At 36.0% G+C, this 22,582-nt stretch overlaps 1 protein-coding gene across 2 annotated transcripts in view; it reads left to right on the forward strand.

The window, feature by feature from the left end:
• Positions 1-756: 756 nt before the first annotated feature.
• Positions 757-22,582, forward strand: part of LOC118734040 (synaptic vesicle glycoprotein 2A-like) — an 89,848-nt gene continuing 68,022 nt past the window's right edge. Inside the window, exons 1-2 of one of the 2 annotated variants that reach the window (XM_036463732.1) lie at positions 757-1,354; positions 1,460-1,620. In XM_036463732.1, the coding sequence (XP_036319625.1) occupies positions 1,551-1,620 (70 nt within the window). In that variant the 5' untranslated portion in view covers positions 757-1,354; positions 1,460-1,550. The remainder of the gene's footprint in view (positions 1,355-1,459; positions 1,621-22,582) is intronic. The other variant, XM_036463733.1, reaches the window with a different exon arrangement.

The following is a 22,582-nucleotide window of genomic DNA, read 5'->3' on the forward strand; positions in this document are numbered from 1 at the left end:
AGAAAACTCTGCAGGAGATTCCCAACAATAATACACAATTGTTTATTTAACCATTTTTTCATTGCAACTATAATTTATAGGTCCGTCAAAAACCCCCAAAAATGCAATGGGGCAACCAATAAAAAATCGTAGTATTAAAAAATAGTTAAATAAACAGTTGGGTATTATTTTTCAAAGTCTCCTGAAGAGAACCAGAGTTTTCCGATCGAAAAATATTGACTTTCAAGAATTCTATACCATTTCTACGAAAAAATTTATTTTTCCCATATAAAAATACATGGAAAACTTTCAGCGCTTTGAGCGACTTCTAAATATTTTTTCATTTCAAAATAAAAAGATAGCGGTATACTTTTTTTCGATAAAGAACAATCCTAGGGGGTGAGAGCATTACAATTCCGACTTTACTGTTTTTGGACCACCCTAATGTTATGTACATTATTACATAAATATTTTTTATTCTTTATTTGTTAACTAACTTTATAAAAGCTTGGTTTGGTTTATCAATACATAGATGAATTACATTTAAAAATAAAATACACAGAAAGGCCAGTAATATATCAAAATACATTATTTTTTTTTAAGTAAGAAGATCTCTATGGGTGGGGAATTTTACGAGATTTCGGGAAAAATCGGGGAATTTCATGGTCGAAATGGAGGAATTCTCAAAAATGAGTGGCTACCCTGGTTCGAATTCTCATTTTTGCCAACGAATTTTCGCAATATAGTGCTGTATATTAGGCACCATCGGTGGATGCACTGCTCAGTCAATTTCGTAGAGGCCAACGGAGAACATCGAAGTGAGCAAAAATAAAAAACGGGCCAAACTGTGCCCATCGTTGTCTTCGCTTTCGCTTCAATAAATATGTACCTCGCCACAACGAAAACAACGTCTTCACTGCCAGTATTATCGAGCAGAGGGTGAACAATATTAAACAAAATATAGGAAATAAACAAATCGCCAATTTTGTACTTAATTTTCCACTTACGGATTTAAAAAAAAATTACAACCATAAGAAAAATATGGACTGAAGTGTGATATATTGTACCAGACAAATTTTTGTGAGTGCTAACAGAATACTTAATTTTGATAATCGCCTGTACATATGTATATCTGTTGCGTCAATCTGCCGTCTTGTGAACAATCTCTGTCAACGTAAGCAAACTTACATCTGTAACACACAAAATAAACACAAAAAAACGTTCAATTTTAAAACCAAATAAAAACACGCAGTCTGTAAAGTATATAAGTTCATACATACAACTATATTTACATGCATATATGACAATTTGTTTGTATGTTTCGTAAATATCACGATATTGTGGAATGTTAAAATTCGTCAGAACAGCTGCATAGGTACCTTTAATTGATGATAACAAATTAAAATACCTATAGCCGCGCTACCGTACACTAAATATGTATATCTGAAAATATTTTTAATTGCTAATTCAGTTAAAATAGTTATAGGAATTTATTTGCACAGTCAGCTACAACAAAAATATACACAAAGTACCAACTCTTATAACAAGCATACAATAATTTTCAAAGCACCATGGAGATGCGTTCAAAACTTGGTAGCTTCGAGCTGAAAGACTGTAGTGCTGAGAGTGCCGCCGAACGTTGTAAGTAATTGCTGAAATTAGTGACTTTTAATCACTCTCATACATTCACAGGCATTTTGCAATTGTCACATTTGCGTTAGTCGATGTTTATGGTATAAAAACTAAATACCTACTTATATACATAAGTACTTACACATTATTTATGTATAAATGACATTGAATATGTACATACATACTATGTATGTACTTACATACATATACCTATATACATATGTGTTATAACACGAGTGCATTGTTTTTAAAGTCACCCGACCCGGAAGTGTTACAACATGCATTAGGTTCTTAACATAAATGTACATATGTAAGTATATGTATGAAGTAAAATATGTATCTATGCATGTAATTAAATAAAAACAGTTTAGGATATACTTAGGTATAGTATACACATAAACATATGTAAGTTAAGATACAAGGTGTCCAGATCTTCAAATCTTTTGTTTTTGATAACGAACTTAAAAATAATTTGAAACAACATAATGTAAAATGTAAGCAAATCAAGTAAATTAGAATAAAATAAATTGGAAACTAAAATAAAAGAACCGTCAACACCGGAAAACAAAATGAGACTAAATAAAAACCATAAAATAACAACAAAGCATAAAATGAAATAAATCAAAAAATAAAATGATAAATTAAATAAAAATATAGTACATGCCTATGTATATATGTATTTAGTAAAGTATGTATTCAACTACCACTCGGCTACATTTTTGCCTATAAAAAGAGATTAATCTGAACCACTTACCGTGTTCAACAAAAAATCGTGGAAGTGTTATTAATATACATATGTATGTACATATTTGTATAATGTCAGATATAGTGAAAAACATAAGAAAACTTATTCCGTGAATTAGGTCCATTTCTTGACAAAGTTAAACTACGCACATACTTTCAAATGCGAGATCATTTCTGTCAGTTTGTCAAAGGTTTAATAACAGTAACGTTAATTAAATATCAATAGATCAGAAAGTGTAGGCATACATACATATATATCGCGATTTAGATGCAAACTATTTTTACAACAAACAGTTCCGTTTTATGTTATGTGACATGTACGTTTTTACAACTTGAACCTCGCGTTTTAATAGAGTCCACATAATCGAATGCGTAAAAATTGCTATCAATTTGACAATATTTATGAATTTTAATTTATAAAATTTTAACCCACTCAATATTCTAATAAGTGTTTGCCACTATCCTCGTTGATCCTTTGATGGATTATTTTTAAGATTAGCAATTTTAAACTCCATCCTTACGTCTAGGGTTCAATCGATACAAGTAAATACTCGATACTTTTCTTTTGATACCAAGTATTTTTTTACTCGATACCTTTTTGTTCGGTATCGAGTAAGTATCGAAAAAAAGTACTTGGTATCGAAAGAGTAATTTCTACTACTTTTATCATTGCAACGGCAACTCAACAAATGACGCCCGTTATTAGAGTTTTCGCGAAAAGTGCGGTCATGTAGTAGAGAAAGTAGAAATCGCTTGTCTGGAAAGCATTTAGAAAAGTTGTTGTTTCTTCGCAGTGTGCCCCAAAAGCTATTTTTTTCATAAATATTTTGTGAATAATATACTTGTATGAAGTCATATATGTAATTATAACTAATATTGTTCCTCAGCAATGTACCAAAGGAAACAATACAATTTTTTTTCATAAATAGTTTGTAAATGATGCAGTGCGCTGTATACTTATAGCGGTGACCTTATGGATAAGTGTCGGATTTTTATTTTTATTTTCAAATTGATTTTTGTTACTTTTTTATAAAAAATATAGTTCATTCTATGGCAAAAACCATTTAAATCCAAGTTGCAAATTTTGTACAAAAATTAAAAGAAAATCAAAGTTTCACCAAAATTAAACACTTTTTATTCAGAATAAAAAGTGTGGAATTTTGATGAAAACGTACTAGTGCAAAATAGAACGCACAAGTTGTCCCTTCTTATTATTTACGTTCTTTGATGAAACTTTGTTGATTTGCTTTTAATTTTTGTACAAAGTTTTAAACTTGGATTAACAAGGTTTTTGTTATGGAATGAACTATATTATTTATAAAAAAAGTGAATAAAACTAATTTGAAAATAAAAAGAAAAATAAAAATCCGAAACTTATCCATATTGGGTGACCTATACACTCATATGACTGAAAAAATTATAACCAATACTTTTCCTTGGTAATGTGCCACAAATATTAATTAATAATTATTTTGTATTCTTACTAAACAACTTAAATATATACGTTTTCTATACCTGCAAATATATTGGCTTTTTATTTGATTTTGACATACAATATTTTAAACCATGATAAGACGTAATCATACGACCTTTTACAACAAAAAAGGGAAGTATCTCTCGAAAGAGAAGATGAAAACAATTCCAGTAAGTACTCGATACTTTGCCGATACTTTGTAGGTATCGATACTTTCAGTCTTTTGAGTACAAGTACTCATTAGAGTGATACCTTAGTGGTATCGATTGAATCCTACTTACGTCATAAACTTGTCGAAGAAGATCTGCACGAAAACTCATTACGAACAGATTCAATAGTGGCAATCTACGAATTTCGAATTTACGCTCGTAGCGTAGCGTATTCGGATTCAATGATAGCATTTTCTTAGATTTCACGGAAATCGATGGATTTAATAGTCGGACCCGAATCTTTGCAAAGTTGCATAGCAAGCGTAGAAGTGGTTTAGGAGAAATACAGTTTACGGCACCTTGCGGGTAAGCACATAGTGAGGCGGCGAGGAAAGCATCGAGAAGCGTCGAAAGTGCAAAGATTCGCCAAAAATATAGTAGAGCAGCGAGGATTGCATCCAACACTCATAATTAAAATCTATATATCGCTATTAAATTGTCTCCTTTTGTTAAAAATTTATTTGCTGTTAGATTAGGGCTGCCAGACGTCCTGGTTTTCCAGGATTAGTTCTGGTTTAAGCAAATTGTCCAGGTTTATTAATAAAGTTCATTTTTGACAGTTTTTGCTATAAAAAAATGTTAAGCTTTCTGTTATTAGTAATCGAAAATCTATAACGAAACCTTTTTTCTAACATGTTGAACGATATCTGGTGAGTTTACCTCTTCTTTTTAGTTTGTATCTGGTTGAAATCTTAAGTTTCTATCTTCAGGCACATGTCAAAATGTGCAAGTGAACAGGTACGCGGCTGAGGGGTCTTACATACTAACCAGAATTTCAGGAGCAAAATCGCTTCCGAAAGGTATTTATTAAAGTAATTTCTTTCTCCGGTTTTTGTATGGAGGGGCACAAATTGAAGGGCTTCTGGTTTCGCTACCCAAAGAAAAGCTTCCAGAAGTGCTTTTGCAGGACATACTTTAGAAGGCCTTTTGGAGAATTTTTGTTTAAGCTGTTCTTTTAATTTGTAAAAATCATACTTCTTTAAGGAAATAATTTAACTGAACATCTCTACAGGATAAAGTTTATATCTTGATACATGTGTCAGAATATAAATTGCCAATGGGAACCGCTCATTCCTCTTCAAGAGTAATATGTATCAGAGTTTATATCTTTCCAACTATTGCCGACAATTGGTAGTTTGCCAGCTACATTTTCATTTGTGCGAACACTTCGTGGTGGCAACGTTATTGATATTTTAATTTAGCTGTTTTCTATTGAAATATTTGTTATTATTTATGTACTTGTATGTATGTGGGATAGCATATTTAATAAATTTTTCAACTGATTAAATCCAGAAAAAAATACTAGTTAGAAGCCATCTTACAAATACTTTTATCCAGATACAAAAAAAACACACATAAATGTCACTGATATAACTTATATCTGGCAACAAAAATGACAGCCGGACAGCAATAAATTGTATCCTGTGGAGATCGGCAATAAGGTTCTGCTAAATAATATAAGCATACACGTAATTGTAAATACGAAAACCCTTTCTAGGAGCCTTACAGGGAAGCACTTTTTCTAGCCCTTTTAGAATGGCTTCACTTTAAATAGCATACTTAAATTATCTTCTGGTTATGCATATACAAAATAAATGTGGAAATTTGGGAAGGGTAGTAAGATACCTTAAAGGCGCCAAACATTTTTCGAAGTTACGTCACAGTCAAGAGAAATTTGTTCTTTTATGATTAAAAAAAAAAATCAAAACTTGAGCGTTTCATACAACACATAATCATCAATAAATCAGCTCTACGGATTGTGCCACAAAACCATATTGCTTATAATATCGGAAGATAATATCTGAAGATATATCACCGGAAAATACTGAAAATTTGCTCCAGATAATACCCTCTTTAATATACATTTATGCAAGTTTTATGTACAGTATGTAATAAATAAATTAACGTTTTAAAATTCATAAACTGCACTTTATTTACAGATTAACAGAACTCAAACGATTTTAACCGACTTCAAAAAAAAGGGAGGTTATCATCTCGCCGGAATACATAACTTTGGACCACGTGAACCGTTTTCAATAATCCTTTTTTTATTAGAAAGATAGTAACTCAAGGTCGTCCCGTAATTTGTTTTAGAGATCCGATGATTGGATCATGAAGAAATTAACGGTACCCCTAAATTTGAATATGAGAATTGAAGTCGGTTGTGTCCTTTCCTTAAAAACTACTTGCTTAATAAAAAGTTCTATAAACTCAAGATGCGCTCAACTTTCAAAAGTACCTAGTAACAAGTAAGAAAGTCTAAGTTCGGGTGGAGCCGAACATTAAATACCCGGCGCAAGTATTAAATATATGTTTCTTCACCTTTCCGAAACCTACCGCTAGATGGTAAGCCAGGGTGTATCAATTTTGAGTAAATTAGCGTCCTTCAGTTTCGAAATATTGAAGTTTCAAGCATTTCTGAAATTTATATGTTATATGAAAAGCGGCCGTAATTTTAGTCCGATTTCAATAATTTTCAACGTTTTGCTTATTGTGGCAAGCACAATAACCACACCGAGTTTGGTACAAATTGGTAGAACGGTTACCGATATACATACATGTGATCATAAGTGGGCGGTGCCACGCCCATTTTCCAAAATTTTACCATAAACGTATTTATTGGTAAAGAATTGTTGCAAGCATCAATTTTGAATAAATAAGCTTTAATATTTACTGATTTATCGAAGATTTTGTATTTCTCTAAATTACCGTTATATGGGATGTGGGCGTGGTTATTGTCCGATTTTTTAAATTTTCGGCCATTTAGTATGCTGTACCAAGGCCAACAACTGTTTGGAATAAATTGGTGCAGCGGTTACCAAGATATACACATGTAACCATAAGTAGGCGTGGCTACGCCCATTTTCCAAAAATGTATAATATTCTTATTTTTGATCTAAAAATTGTTGTAAATATCAATTTTGAGTGAATAATCTTCAGTAGTTACTAAAATATCGCAGTTTTCGTATTTCCGCAAATTACCGTTATATGGGATGTGGGCGTGGTTATTGTCCGATTTTTAAAATTTTCAGCCATTTAGTATGCTGTATCAACGCCAACAACTGTGCCAAGCTTGGAAGAAATTGGAGCAGCGATTACCAAGATATACACATGTAACCATAAGTGGGCGTGGCTACGGCCATTTTCCAAAAATTTGTAATATTCTTATTTTTCGTCTGAAAGTTATTGTAAATATCAATTTTGAGTGAATTATATTCAGTAGTTACTAAAATATCGCAGTTTTCGTATTTCTGGAAATTACCGTTATATGGAAAGTGGGCGTGGTTACAGTCCGATTTCGCCCATTTTCAATACCAACCTACCTTGGATTAAGTGAAACCTACATACCAAATTTCGTTGAGATATCTCAATTTTTGCTCGAGTTATCGTGTACCCGGACGGACGGACAGACAGACATGGCTTAATCGATTTCTTTTTTCATCCTGATCATTTATGTATACATTTGTCTATATCTATCTCGATTCGTTTTGGCTGTTACAAACAACCGTTATGTGAACAAAATTAATATACCCTTGTGCACAAGTGCGCTCGGGTATAAAAAATTTTAAAAAAGAGTCAGTAAAAATAAATTTATTGATTCCATGAATTTTTGCACTTCTATGTTCATTTTTTCGATTTCTGATTTTCGATAGAGATGGTGATTTTTCACGATTGCTAAATTTTTTTAATATTTCAAATACCGAAAAAATTAACTGAACTCTCAAGAAAAACGAAAAATTCATATAAAACGACGGACGAGAAATGGAAAAGAAATTTTCTTCTACCAAAATTTCTTAAATCAGTTTGCAGCTCTCAAGAAAAAAATGCTCGTATATTTATTCCCTCATGAAAATTTTACAGCAAAAGCAAAGCGTTTTTTCAAGCAACAGAAATTATAATAAATATTTCTTATAATTTCCTTGAGAGCTGGATTCTTAGCTTTAAGATACAGATTGTATTTGAGGTTATTAGCTTTAGGGGGGGTTTGAACCCCAAAACCCACCCCTTGTGTGCGCTAATGATTGGCACCATATTCACTTGAAGGCTGCATGAATTCATTCAAAACAGCATATGAATTATTCATATACAAAACGAATGAAGGGGTTTAGCTTAATTATTATTTTTTTTTTATTTGAGTGAATTCGGCTCTGATATACATATGTGTTGACGACACATAAGTGCATTGCTTTACCGGCAACTTACACTTCACCCGGCGGTCCTGCCGAATCTCCCTTACTTTAACAAAGGCGTGACTGCTTGATGTAAGTAGGAATTTAGAATCTACATTTGGTATCAGACATACTTCTTAGCCGCTTTGCAAAGTAAGGTACGTAGATGCAGAGCAGTTGCTCAGAGTATTTCGGCGCACGGAAATAAATTCGGCGGCACATTATTTTGCAACTCACCACGTAGGGTGTCATCGAAGGTATTTTGTGATTTACTAGTATATGACATTGGTAATGAATACAATTTTGGTACTAAAAGCGGAAAGAAACATGGATTACCTTGTAAGGTGCTTATTTATTTTCCCAATGCGAACAAATTGTTTTGTAGAAAAAGACTATAACCAAAATAGGTTTGAATAATTTGAATGTTTTTCATTCATTCACACTCTTCTATTTGAAGGTAGACTGAGGTCTAATTCAAAAATATTTGCAGAATTCCATAAAAAAAGATTGAAATGGCGCCGAGAATTTGAACCTGTGGACGAAAAAATGAAGAATTATTATTAAGGCCAGTATGGAGCTCTCTGGAAAAACAAAAACTCCATATAAAATGACGTACAAGAAATGGCTAAGAAATTTTCTTGAGTCAAATTTCCTTAAAGCAGTACGCAGTTCTTAAAAAATTTGCTACGCTTTCTTCTACGGTTTTCTAGAGTTTTTTGTGAAAAACGAGCACAAGGCAACCCATGTTTGCAACAGAAATATATATATGTGTGCCCGTTCTATTACCCGACGTCTCCACCTTCTACAGGTTCTGTGAAAAAAGCTGTGTTAAGACAGAAAATGTCAGATGGAGACCGCAAATTTCCACTGTTAAACCATATCTGTCTTGCCGAATTTCTTACCATCAGCTGTCATTTGGTAGTTTGGCAACTCAGTTTTCATTTTACCGCACCATCTACATTGGGTACGGATCGATCTGATTGGCTTGATGCCATTTTGAGAGTGATATGTTAAGACAGCATGAGAAAGCGGGACAAAGTTAAAACAGAAATTTGACAGTTGTTAAGACACATTTAGTAGAAAATGGAGACGTGGGGTTATTTATTGAGGAAAGAGTGAGGCAACAGGCTGTCACAGGCTGTGAAGTATCAGATGTCAAAGTTCCTTGGGAAATCATAGCAATTTTTTTCTTGACCGTTTTCTTGAGAGAAAAAAGAAAAATAAAGCCCATGGGCGTTATTTCCATTTCGAAGGGGAAATATCGCCCACCTATAAAAGGCAATAAAGCCCGAGGGCTTAATTTCTTTTTCGAGAAGGCAATAACGCCCGCGGGCTTTATTTCTTTTTTTAGGAAATAAAGCCCATGGGCGTTATTTCCGCGGGCCGTATTGCACTCCACCAGATGTAACCATAAGTGGGCGTGGCTACACCCATTTCCAAAAATTTATAATATTCTTATTTTTCGTCTAAAAATTATTGTAAATGTCAATTTTGAGTGAATAATCTTCAGTAGTTACTAAAATATCGCAGTTTTCCTATTTCTGAAAATTACAGTTATATGGGAGGTAGGCGTGGCTGTTGTCCGATTTTGCCCATTTTCAATACCATCCGTCCTACGCCCGAAAGAAGTGCACGTACAAAATTTCGTTAAGATATCTAAAATTTTACTCGAGTTATCGTTTGTACAGACGGACAGACGGGCGGACGGGCAGACAGTCACCGCTTAATCGATTTCTCTTTTCATTCTGATCATTGATGTATACATTTGTCTATATTTATCTCGATTCGTTTTGCCTGTTACAAACAACCGTTATGTGAACAAAGTTATAATACGCTTGTGCACAAGTGCGCTCGGGTATAAAAAATAAGACCAAAATGGTATTTTAGCAATTGTTGCTTAAATCACATAACACCAGCAACTTAAACATTGAGATTCAGATTCAAATATACAAGTTTAAATTTTACTGCGCTTGATAATCTTACAAATCAAATCCTGTACACTTTCATTTAACTTTTGTAATTGTTATTGTTTCGTCTCTATCAGGCATTTCTAAAAACATTTTTGACGTTGTTTTGAAATTTGGCGATATGAAATTATTTAATTAATATTTTCTAGAATATGCAAATAACACACTGTGCGGCGGCGGCGACGGCGGCGTTCGGCGCCTAAGGAATTTTGTACAAAATTTTCATGATGAATGCACATTGAAATACATTGCTTGAAGGAACTACTACTCGAGAATATATAAAAATTTTTTTCAATACCACAACAATATTCCTTTTTTACATACTACTACAACAACAAGAAAGTTATCATACAACAAAAAACTTGAATGATAATATCTCAGAAAGTAGTTTTAACAGAAGTGCCCTTATTGCATCTAACCCCTCAATTATTGGAGATAAAACAAAAAAAAAAGATATTCTGTGTATTTTTTCTTTAATAAAGAGTTGAATATTTTTTTAACAGATTTTAAATAAGTAAGTTATTTTATTCTGGGGTACTAGTTGGCTGTGTGAAAATTATGTTAGCATTCACAAGTGGTGGTCAACCCCCAGGAAGGTTTTGCTCCATCGCATCGCAATGTTTTCTACACAGGGTTAAAGTTCCCCCTTCTTGGTGGAAATTAGTAGTATTTTTCATTACTTTCGGTTATCCTTAGGAAAATTTGGCGCTTAATATTTCAGTGGAAATTTTAACCATCTATAAGCCATTTTTTAAACAGTGGGTCGAAAAGGCCTGCTCTGCTGGGAGTTGATGAGTAAAACTGTAAACCCACAAAAAATAGTAAGAAATCCGTAATTTAACATAACGGCAGATAAGATTATTACAAAAATTTATTAATAGCGATATAAATTACTCCAATAACTTAACTTTTTAAATTTTTTTATTTCTTTAAATTTAAATAGTGCATACGGATCTATAGAGAACATAGAGCACCATGTATGTATGGATATACCTCAGACCCTCAAAATTTTAATTCAAGTAGGAAGTAACAATATTTAAATTTAAAACTAATTTAATAATGAAATAAATAGAATTATAATCTGAATTGGCATGGCGAATGCCTAACGCTTACGATATGACATGATAAGATTAGTGGCCTCATGGCTCTTTGGAATCTACCTTATGGGCAGTAATGCCGGCGTTTCCAGACGCGCCGTCGTCGGCGCCGCCGGCGTAAACCTCTACTCCACAATAAGTAAAGGCCTGCGGAACACTCACATTCCAACGAAAAATAGATTTTAAGGCGAGGTATTTTAAGGCAGAAATACAGGCTGAGTTCCAAAACGTCAGTTGCAAAGCAACTATACAAAGTCACGCATTCCTAAATGCAAATGTGCAATTTTTGACGATGTGGCATGTCCCAAAATGTATCGTAAAAGTTATCGATGCGTATACACAAAGCAAACTGCGCATCGCTAAAGGCCGGTCCACCCCTGCAAAAATCGCGACTACTCCATGCATACGTGTAAAGAGTACTCCCTAAGGACCAAGGAATACTCCAAAATTAACCACAATTCATATAAAAAATATGGTCCAATTAACATTGCGATGTCCTAGGGCAGGACCATATACTCCATCTCTGCATTACATCAGAGTAGCACAAAACTACTCCCAACATACTCCAATGACATTATCGTTATATTTTTTCGTTTGTACACGCTTTTGTTCTTCACTTCTCATATGCTTTTTCGAAATTAATAAAAACCAAGACAAAAATTAAAAATTACATGTTCCTCTGACGGCATTTGAACCTGAACATGCTGGGAGCTCACAACTAACAGCGAGCATCTCTACACGTTCAGCTACAGCCAGACATGCAAATGTGCTTTCAAATGCTCAACTTCAATCACATTTCGTTAAAACACGAGCAGTTATCGGGTAACAAAGAATAAGCTGGCGCGAGACACGAGTTGGTCCGCTACAGCATGACAGAGGAACACTTTTGTAAGTACTCCAATATACCACAAATGGACTACATGGTCCAACGATTTTTGCAGGGACATAGCACTTTCGCGTTGGCGTTGGTTTGACAGAACGCACGTTTAAAGTATGCTTGCTACAATGAACGCTTGGCAGCGTATGCTTGGGCCACTAAATTTATATACTAACGACAGATAAATTAATATTTCATATCAATAATTGCATTAAAAACGATATTTCTTGCCCGCACTTGATTAAAAAGGAAAAATATTTCACATAATTTTATTTATTTGCAACAGCTGACGAGCGACGCACGCGAGAAGTTGAGAGTTGGCCATCTTTTTGCTTTGTGTTTGCGTGAGCGTTGTCGAATTTTGGCTATGTGGACGGCTGCATTTGAATTCATGTATTCATAGTCAGCTGTTGAAGCAACGCCAACGCCAACGCAACGCCAAAGGTCTATGTGGACGGGCCTTATGCTAATTGATACTTTGATGGCATTTCGAAGTAAACAATGGCCGACGTCGAAGGGTAAGATTACATATTTCTATCTTAATTCATTGCTATATTGAATATTTAAAATATGCAATGTATATGGTTGCAATGAGTCGCAACTCTGCATATACAAACAGTTTGAATACCGCAGTATAACAGTTTCCAAACTTTGAATTGAAACTTTTTTGAAGTCAGCCACACTCGTAGGTTTGCCCCTGCCGTTCGAAGAACGATCGCTGTTAGAAAAAACTTACTCTATTATAGATGTTGTTCGGACCAGTGATCGAACCTAGATTTTGCGGAGTTGTAGTACGTGCCTCAAACCACGCGGCTACAGCCGCCTCTATTGAATATTTGGCCTCATTAATTAGCGTTAACTAACTACTAAGTTAAGATGGTGAGTAAGCAGTTTACTAAATTTTCAACACACGTCTAAATTAAGTTAAAATTTTAAAGCGTTAATTCCCAATAATTTCATTATAATTACAATAAAAAAATGTAAGTACAAATTCGAAGAAAGAAAGAAATTAAAAAAGCTATTCAATCTGAAGCCGATAGACAACTGTTTTTCTCTCTGGAAATATAGAATAAAAAGTCCTTAATAAAAAAAAGTTATAATACCCTTGTGCACAAGTGCGCTCGGGTATAAAGACCAATACACACAGTACAGCACAGAAAAAAGTAGTATTTTAATTTTACAGATTTGGAAATTTAATGTACATATATGTATTTATGTACATTAGACCGTCACAAAAAAAAATAAAAAATCCCGCAAAGCGGCCAGAATAAGACTCAAATTTCAGCATTTGGTATAGTAATAATCCTCCATGAATCCCTCCTCTCTAGGACAGTTGTAAGAGGTCCCGCGTCGAGCCTTTAGTTTTCCAATTGGAATTATACGTAAGAAAATGAGTGCTTTCCTTTTGAGGTCAATATTATTTTCTAGGATCAATGAAAACGCTCGAAACAACTGTAAGAATACATTGAATACATGACATTTAAGCAATGTATTCTTACAGCTTCGAGCGTTTTCATTTATCCTAGAAAATTACATTGACCTCAAAAGGAAAGAACTAATTTCCTTACGTGTAATTCCTATGGGAAAGATAAAGGCTCGATGCTGGACTTCTTACAACTGTCCTAGAAAGGAGGGATTTATGGAAGATCATTGCTATACCAAATGCTAAAATTTTAGTCTTATTCTTGTCGCATTGCAGGATTTTTTATATACTTTTTGACGTGGTCTAATGTACATATGTACATATATACTAGTATGTATGTGAAGATATATGAACATGCAGATGTTGGTATGTATTAATGTATATACATATATGTATTTACATACATACTATGTATGTAAAATATGTAAATTTGCATATAAGGTTCGTTCCCTAACAATCCGGACCGGATCCGGTAATTAGAGAATAAGCGAAAAGTTTACATTGAAGAGAAAATAATGAAGTTAACAAAATGTATTATAAAAATAATCTAAAAGTCGGATTAACTCAAAAATTATTGTATACATATGTATGTTCGTTCGGGACGTTACGTTACGGACGGTACTCTTTTTGCAGTTAAAATATTGATTTTTTAAACCGATATTATGGTATTTAATTGAAAGATATAGAGCATAAAACTATGGTTATTCAGATTTTTTTAAAAGCGATATTGTGGTGTTCTTTTTAAAGGCATAGTGCCCAAAAGTAAGGTTATTTACAGCTTTGTTTCACGAGGTAATACAGGAAAATCAGATTTTCCGAATACGTGGGAAAAAAGGCTTGACTTTTTTACATACATAAATGCGAGAATTGGAATTGCATGCTCTTTTCAGTATTCGGATTTCCCCATATTGCATATTAAATTTGTTTATGTTCGAATCAATTACACTTTAATCTTATAAAAAGGTACTGTTTTGTTTGCGAATACAATTTATAGAAAAACTATAAGGTGGAATACTAAGATAAATGGGGAAGTTTTCGATACTTTGATATATACACCGCGAATATAAATCTCACTAATTATACATAAATAAGTGCCTATTTAACCCTTGTGTTAATAACCGGGTACCGGGGTACCCACAACAGGACCTTTTTCCGTACAAGTCGAGTATTAGTTGACATTTCTTTCCCATCCTCCGGATCGTCGTTATTTAGCTTAAATGAAGGAACTTGGACAATTGAAAGTAAAAAAATTGTGTTATTTATCAAAAAAATAATCGACTTGAAATGTAGTATACCTACGGTGACCATCCGTCCTGTATTATACGGGACAGTCCCCTTTTTTGACCCATTGTCCTGTTAGTTTACTTATTTTATACGGGACGCCAAATGTTCTGTATTTCTTTTAATGCCCTGTACTTGTCCCGTTTTCAGTATTTCCATGCCTTGAACCAGTTTTAAGTTATTATTTTCTAATTTGAATGCCTGTGATTCGAATTCAGGCATACATACAGTGACCAAAACAGGAATTAGGACCCGACATTTTAGTAAGTTTTGGCTATATTTCCTTGGTTTATTTAATGTTTATTATTTATTTTACCATATAATACAAATTTTCAACTTTGTGCAAAAACTATAAAAATTAGTTCTGCAAGGTTTCACTAAAATTTCAATCTTTATATTTAGAATCTTTCGAAAAAAAATTTGGTTTGCACTTTTGTAATTTATTAAAATTGCGTATTATAAAGTGCAAGTGCGAGTGGAAAGTGCTGTTTTAAAAAATGGTCGAACGAAAAAAAAATTCCAAAAATTAATGGTAAGCCTTAGCGAGTTAAAATTGCACTTTATTATACTAAAATGTAACAAATTTTACGGGGTAAAAATCTCGAGAAAATTATCCTACAGATTTGTTATGTTACTATAAGGATACCATTTCAGGGCTAATACATCTAGGATCATTGAAAAAGATCTGTAGCTGTTGTGGAAAAAATTTGAACAATTATTTTTGTCCCGTATTCGGCTCTCATAAATATGGTCACCGTAAGTAGATATACCGTACCAGCACCCGGGTACCCGGGTACCAAATAATTCCGGCAGCCTATTTTGTAGTTTTTTTTCTATTATACGCACGTAATTTGTAAAAATAACTATATTACAGTGAAACCCGCTTAGGTACCCAACTAATTCTGAAAATCAACAGTAATTTTTAGCTACTTGAAACTTGCACATTATTGCACCAAAATTGAATGGGCTATAAAACTGTATACTGAAAAAACACTTCTGAGAAAAAAGTTTGAAATTATGATGAATCTTTTTTAAGTGTTCTACAAAATCTTAAGTTTATATGGTATTAGTTAGGGAATGAACTGTATTTTAATTGATTGAAAAATCTCAAAAATTAATAAATACACATAAGTGCCAAACAAAATCATTTTTAATTTGGTACAAAATGATATGTCCAACTTCGACTTTTTAAACAATGTAATTCTTGTAAAAATTACATACCATTGCACTATATATATTTTTTTTATTAAGTTTTTCTTTACCTGTTCATGTGTGTAAATAATGCTACGATTTTGAGTTTAAACTATGTATACTTCATTAAATGTTGTTAATCAAGTATTTATGTAAGTTAACAAGAAGATGTAACTACATCAGTAATTATATTCGCTTAAGTAACCGTATCGAGGTACTTAACTTACTTACTTTTTTATAGGAAATAAGATATGAAGCGAGTGAACTAATATCTATTATATTGAAAAACATCGCTAAAAGCCATCGCAAAAGTCGCCGTTTCGTTATGTATCTTCTAGCCATCTGGTTCATGGTATCAACGCCAGCTTTATACTTATTATAATAAGATATAATATGGGGTGTCTTCTTATCATCATCGTTCACAGCCTTATCGCAATGCAATGTGGATAGCATAATTACGGGTTTATTTCGGTTTGGTACGTATAAGCACATAGTTACTCTTTCATGGACACCAAATACGCCAGGTACTGCTCCCAGGCCCTCTTTGCGGCCCATTATGTTTTCTATGTAGGGCTTATTTTCTCTCAAAGTACCAACAAGAGTACAATTCCATGAAAGCAAGTGTTTGGAAAGGGACATACATATCTAGATGTAAAGACAATGTCCATACATACATTTATTTTCGCCTGTGCCTTTGTTTGCGATAGCACATGTGCATGTATTTTAATGTAGTTAGGGGACTCACATACTATTTTTGAAATTTTTCTTACTAAATTCTCTTAATTTAATCTATATTCGCAAAAAAATTTCAGTCCGCAAAATGGATGTGTGAAGAATAGTAAAACAAATACTGTGTGGGTACCCGGGTACCCCGGGTGCTAGACAACGTAAGAAAATTTGGGTATTAACACAAGGGTTAAGTTATTAACACAACAAGCACGTCGACGAAAGCACGTTTCTACATAAATTATAACTATAGTATCAATTGGTAAAAATTTTCGAATATGAAACACCCTGCAATAGTCATGACTGCGACACGTGTTTTGCACAATATAATATGTATATACGTATACATATGTATGTACAGTTACTTCCAATTTACGTACATACATATGTATGTATATTCAATTGTTTGTTAGTCAATCGCAGACATTGGCCCAGGTCAAGGCAGCCTAACAACTACCCTCTTCTTTGCATTAGTATATTTAAAATCAATTACCCAGCCAGCAAAGAAACGTAAATTTTGCCGACAATGCAGTCTAGTACAATTTTCCGTATCCGGAAACGAATAGAAAACGACTACAATTATCATTCATTTTCGTATCCGGAACACATTCGAAATGTTCGAAACAGATGACGTTATTTGAAAGCAATAATTGTATTTTATTTATCTAAGCTAAACATTTGAAAGCATGCATGCGTAGTCGGCAGTGGTTGAGCGTGCAGAGAAGTGTGCCGCTACTTGTTAGCTTCCAGAAGGTGCCGGGTTCGAATTCCGTCAGGCGCTTCCTAATTTCACTTTATTTTCTTTGAACCATGATAAAGTATCTGTGAAGTGCAGGAGGAAAGCGTATTGAAAAATTCAGTCAGACAAATTTCAGAAAAAACAGCCGAAAAAGTAACCGCTTGCCAAATAATTTTCGGTAGTTGTCTCAACATACGTTTCTTTAGTGGGAAATCGGAACGTCAAATTATCTGAAAATGGAATCGGTAAACGGACAAAAATCCGCACGTCGTCCACCTTCTTTTCGTTTTTTCTGATCGATTTTCGAATTTTTTGCTGGCTAAGTACACACATACATACATACATTGTACTTACCCAATTTACCACAGAGCGAGGACGTAAGTCCGGTGAAGTCGTTTGGGTGAACTCGAAACGAAGTAGTTTTTACCATACAAACCACAACGTCGTTCCGACATCTTTTTAACCGACTTCACAAAAAGGAGGAAGGTTATCAATTCGTCGGAATATATTTTTTTTATGTATGTACCGCATAACTTTTGATCACGTAACCGATTTCTATAAGTCGTTACCACGTCGGTTTGGTGAAGTTGTTTAGGTTGAATCGAAATGACGTCGAAATGAAGTGATTTTTTCCATATAAAACGCAACGCTGTTCCGACTTCGTTGTTTTCATCGAATCGAAGTCGTTACAAAGTGGGTTTAGTGAAGTCGTTTCGGCGTAGGGACACGAATTTCGATACGATACGATACCATATCGATACTTTTGTCATTCGATACCGATATTTTCTACTCGATAGTTTTAAAACGATATTTTTTAGAATCGAGTACCAGAACCCTAGTATCGTATCGAATGTCATAAACTCACATTACAAGGATAATGTTATTAACAATTCTTCCCGATATAAATTGGGCTTTATAGAGCAGAAATTTGTAATATAGTTAGGATTGCATGTGGTGGAATTTGAACCCGCAACTTCGGTGTTTTACGGGTCACAGCTTCCAATTTGTTACCTTCATTATCTAAACGCTTTGCCGATGACGACATGATTTTTTTTAACGGGGCAGCGACATCATAAATTTGTATGAGTTTGACATAAAAGAAGAGGCAGAACCTTATCTGTGGCTGGAAAAATAGAAATAGATCTAATCTGGCCACAACCACAGTCGTCGCTAAGCCCGGTCGTCGCCAAAATAATTATCTACATAAAAGTACGTGTTAAAATAATTTGACAACTGTGGTCGGTAGCTCGTCGTTTGCATTGTGTTCGGGCTATTAATGTTGGGGCACAAAAGCGGTCCCTACAGTTTTATGTCGACTTTGAACGGCGATTTTGTTTTAATGGGAAGCTGTTTTTCATTTTCAAGCTTTGCGCACTTCTAACCATTACACCACAGCAGCCTATATACAAGACCTATATTCAGTAAAATTTTTTGGATTTTGGTATCGATATTTGGAATATCGAGTCTTTTTATTCCGATATTAATGGGTACCCGATATTTTTAAAGCGATACATAAAATGAGTACCATATCGATACTTTCTGTTCGATATCGTGTCCCTATTTCGGCGAACTCGAAACGACGTCAAATCAAATTCATCAATTCCACACAAAACTTGTACTCTATTACACAAAAATTTAATGAGTTATAAAACTGCTTAATATTTTTATACCCGAGCGCACTTGTGCACAAAGGTATTTAAACTTTGTTCACATAACGATTGTTTGTAGCAGCCAAACCGAATCGAGATAGATATAGACAAATGTATACATAAATGATCAGAATGAAAAGAGAAGTCGATTAAGCCATGTCTGTCTGTCCGTCCATCCGTGTACACGATAACTTGAGCAAAAATGAGATATCTCAACGAAATTTGTTATGTAGATTGCCCTTTATCCAAGGTAGGTTGGTATTGAAAATGGGAGAAATAACGGTAGTTTTCAGAAATACGAAAACTGCGATATTTTAGTAGGTTAGGTAAGCGGGCTGCCTCCGCATATGGAGGCACACTTGGACTCGACTAAGCTGTCCGTTGTCATGCCTTTAGAGGGGGGTGGGAAAAAGGGTCGCAGGGAGGGTAGGGAAAAGAGGGGGAAGCTATGGGAGAAAGAGGACACCTATGGCTTTTTGCCAGAGAAACGCTCCGTGCTCACGACGAAGCTCTTCAGTCGACTGATGTCCACTCCCGAGAGCTGCACCAGTGCAGCAGATGTTGAGATGATTCCACCTCATCATCCTCCATGCAGCTGGTCCAGTAAGGATTATCCGCGACATTCAGCCTTAGAGCATGGTTACCAATCACACAGTGACCAGTAAGCACTCCCACCAATAGTGAGAGATGCAGCTTGTTTAGTCTCAAGAGCTCCCAGACCGCCCCCGGTCCACCCGTGGTCAGAAAGACTTTGCCACCTTGCACTCCAAGGTCTTTGCCAGCTGAATAAACGCCCGTCTGTCCAGAAGCAGACCACACGAGGTCAGCGGAGCCCCCGGATCCTCCCTATCCGAAAGTAATTCCTCGAGAGTTCCCTCTCTTGCAAGCTCATCAGCCATGCAGTTGCCAGCGATTTCGCAAATAAGCTTAATGGCAAAATAATCAGACGCGGTCATTAGGGAAGTCAAACACTCCCTCACTGTTTTCGAACGCACCGTCAGGGAACCAAGAACCCTGATGGCTGCTTGGCTATCAAAATAAATATTTACCTCCTTAACAGATGTTACAGCAACCAATCCGAAGCCTCTTTTATCGCGGCCACCTCAGCCTGGAAAATACTACAGTGATCCGGTAACCTAAATTTCTGGTTGATGGAGAGCTCTTCGCAGAAGACACCTTCGCCCACCTTCCTATCCAGCTTCGATACATCTGTAAATAAGTTTATAGGTCTTCGATCCCAGATACTGCACCCCTCCCAGTCTACCCTTGCCGGAATGTGAGTAGTAAGAGATCCATTCTGACCCAGAACCGGCGTTCAGTGGTCTGTCCGAGCGGTAGGAACCCGAAGTCTCTTAGAATTCTGGAGCGCCCATAGCGTGAGGTGAACTTGAAGACCACCCCTCTGCCAGCTATATCTATAGGCACAACATTTAACATGGCATTAGGCGCAAGAGTTCGGGTGGTTTGAAGTGCCCCACTGATTCCAATTAAGGCAGCTCTTTGCACCTTCTCCAGCTGCTTAACGATGTAGGCCTTGTCAAGTGCGTTCCACCAGACGAGTACCCCAAATAATAAGATTGGCTTGATTATAGTTTCATAACGCCAATGCACTACCTTCGGCGAGAGGCCGCAGCGCTTGCCAATGGCCCCTCTGCAACAATACAGTGCGTGGTACTGTATCCTTCTTGACTCTTTCCTCCAAGTTGGGCTTCCAGGAAAGCTTACTGTCAAGGATCAAGCCCAAGTACTTCACCCTGTCAGAGAGCCTTAGAGGAAGACCACCCATTGAGGGAAGACGGCAATTCGGTATCTTATTCCTCCTAGTAAAGAAAACAAGCTCCGTTTTACTGGGATTTACACCCGGCCCGCAGCTAAAAGCCCAGTTCTCAACCAAGCTCAAGTAACCCTGCATAAGCTCAAACAGTGTTTCCGGAAACTTTCCCTTTGTTATCAATACTACATCATCAGCATAGGCAACCAGCCGACAGTCACTGCTTTCCAGAGCCACCATCAGGTCATTGATTACAACGACCCAAAGCAACGGCGATAGAACTTCCCCTTGCGGGGTACCTCTACTCACACACCTCCGGATTAAAGCGCTGCCCCACTCTGTCGCTACAGTTCTATTGCTAAGCAAGCGGTAAATAATCCTGACAAGGTGACTCCGACTCCTAGTTTATTTAGGGAGTTAACTACAGGCTGGCTCTGGCAAAACATTGCTAAAAGCCCCCTCGATATCAAGGAAGGCACTGACCGCAAATTCCTTCTGCGAGAAGGTTTGCTCAATATTTTCGTTAAAAGCCCCCCCGATATCAAGGAAAGCACCGACCGCAAATTCCTTCTGCGAGAAGGATTGCTCAATCTTTTCAACGACCGTGTGTAAGGCCATTTCGACAAACCTGCCCTTGCAATAAGCATGCTGATCCAAGGAAAGGCGCTCCCTGAGGATCCCGCTCCTCAAATGCAGATTGATCAGCCTCTACAGCGTCTTCTAAAGAAACGAGGAGAGACTTAGCGGCCTGAAATCCCTGGGTGATACATGAGAGGCTTTACCCGCCTTGGGAATGAACACCATTTGACTCCCCCTCCTTTGGCTCGGGGATCGACGTCTCTAACCGGATCCCTCCCGGATCCGGGTTGCAGGGAAAATGAGCTTCAAGGAGCATCCGAAGAGACTCCTCGCTGCTTATGGCCCAGCCGCCGCCCTCATCCCTGATGTATCCCTGGGGAGCGGGATTTTCAGAGAGAACTTGCCTAAACCTTGAACACTCCAGACTGCCCTCCACGCTTTCACGGAACAGTCTCCACGAAGTCCGCTTCGCTTTCCTAATATCGGACTTATATATCCCAAGCCCAATCTTATACAGTGCCGAATCGGAGGCTGATTTACTCTTTCTCGAGGCCCTACGATCGGAGAGCTCCTCCGACCACCAGAGCGGTTTGCTCTTATCTTTGTGGTAACTCAGGGGACAAGACATATCAATTGCCCTTTTACACGAGGTGGTGAACACACCAATTAATTCGTCAATTTCGCTTTCAGTCCAGGTCCCGCCCCTCACGGGCACAAGCGGAAGCATTTTCTGCAGTAGAAGTTCCAGTTAGTTCTCCTGAGATTCCTGTAAGGTTTGTGTTTAGGACGCGCTTCGTTCAAAGCGAATTGTATGTACCGATGATCGGACAAGGAGTGGTCACTAAGGACTCTCCAGCCAGATATACGGGACATTATATCAGAAGAGGCCAGAATGATATCTAAAACCTCTACTCCACTAGCTGTTAAAAAAGTGGGGTCGCTCCCCCCATTACATATACATAAATTTTCATTTAGAATAAAGTTTAAGAGTGACTCGCTTCTTGTGTTGATGTCTGAGCTGCACTAAATCGGATGGTGAGAATTCGCGTCAGACCTATTAAGATCAACCAGAGTT

This window comes from Rhagoletis pomonella, unplaced genomic scaffold, assembly GCF_013731165.1.
Source record: "Rhagoletis pomonella isolate Grant_MI unplaced genomic scaffold, Rhpom_1.0 Rhpom_scaffold_00002, whole genome shotgun sequence".
In the NCBI taxonomy this organism is placed as follows: domain Eukaryota; kingdom Metazoa; phylum Arthropoda; class Insecta; order Diptera; family Tephritidae; genus Rhagoletis; species Rhagoletis pomonella.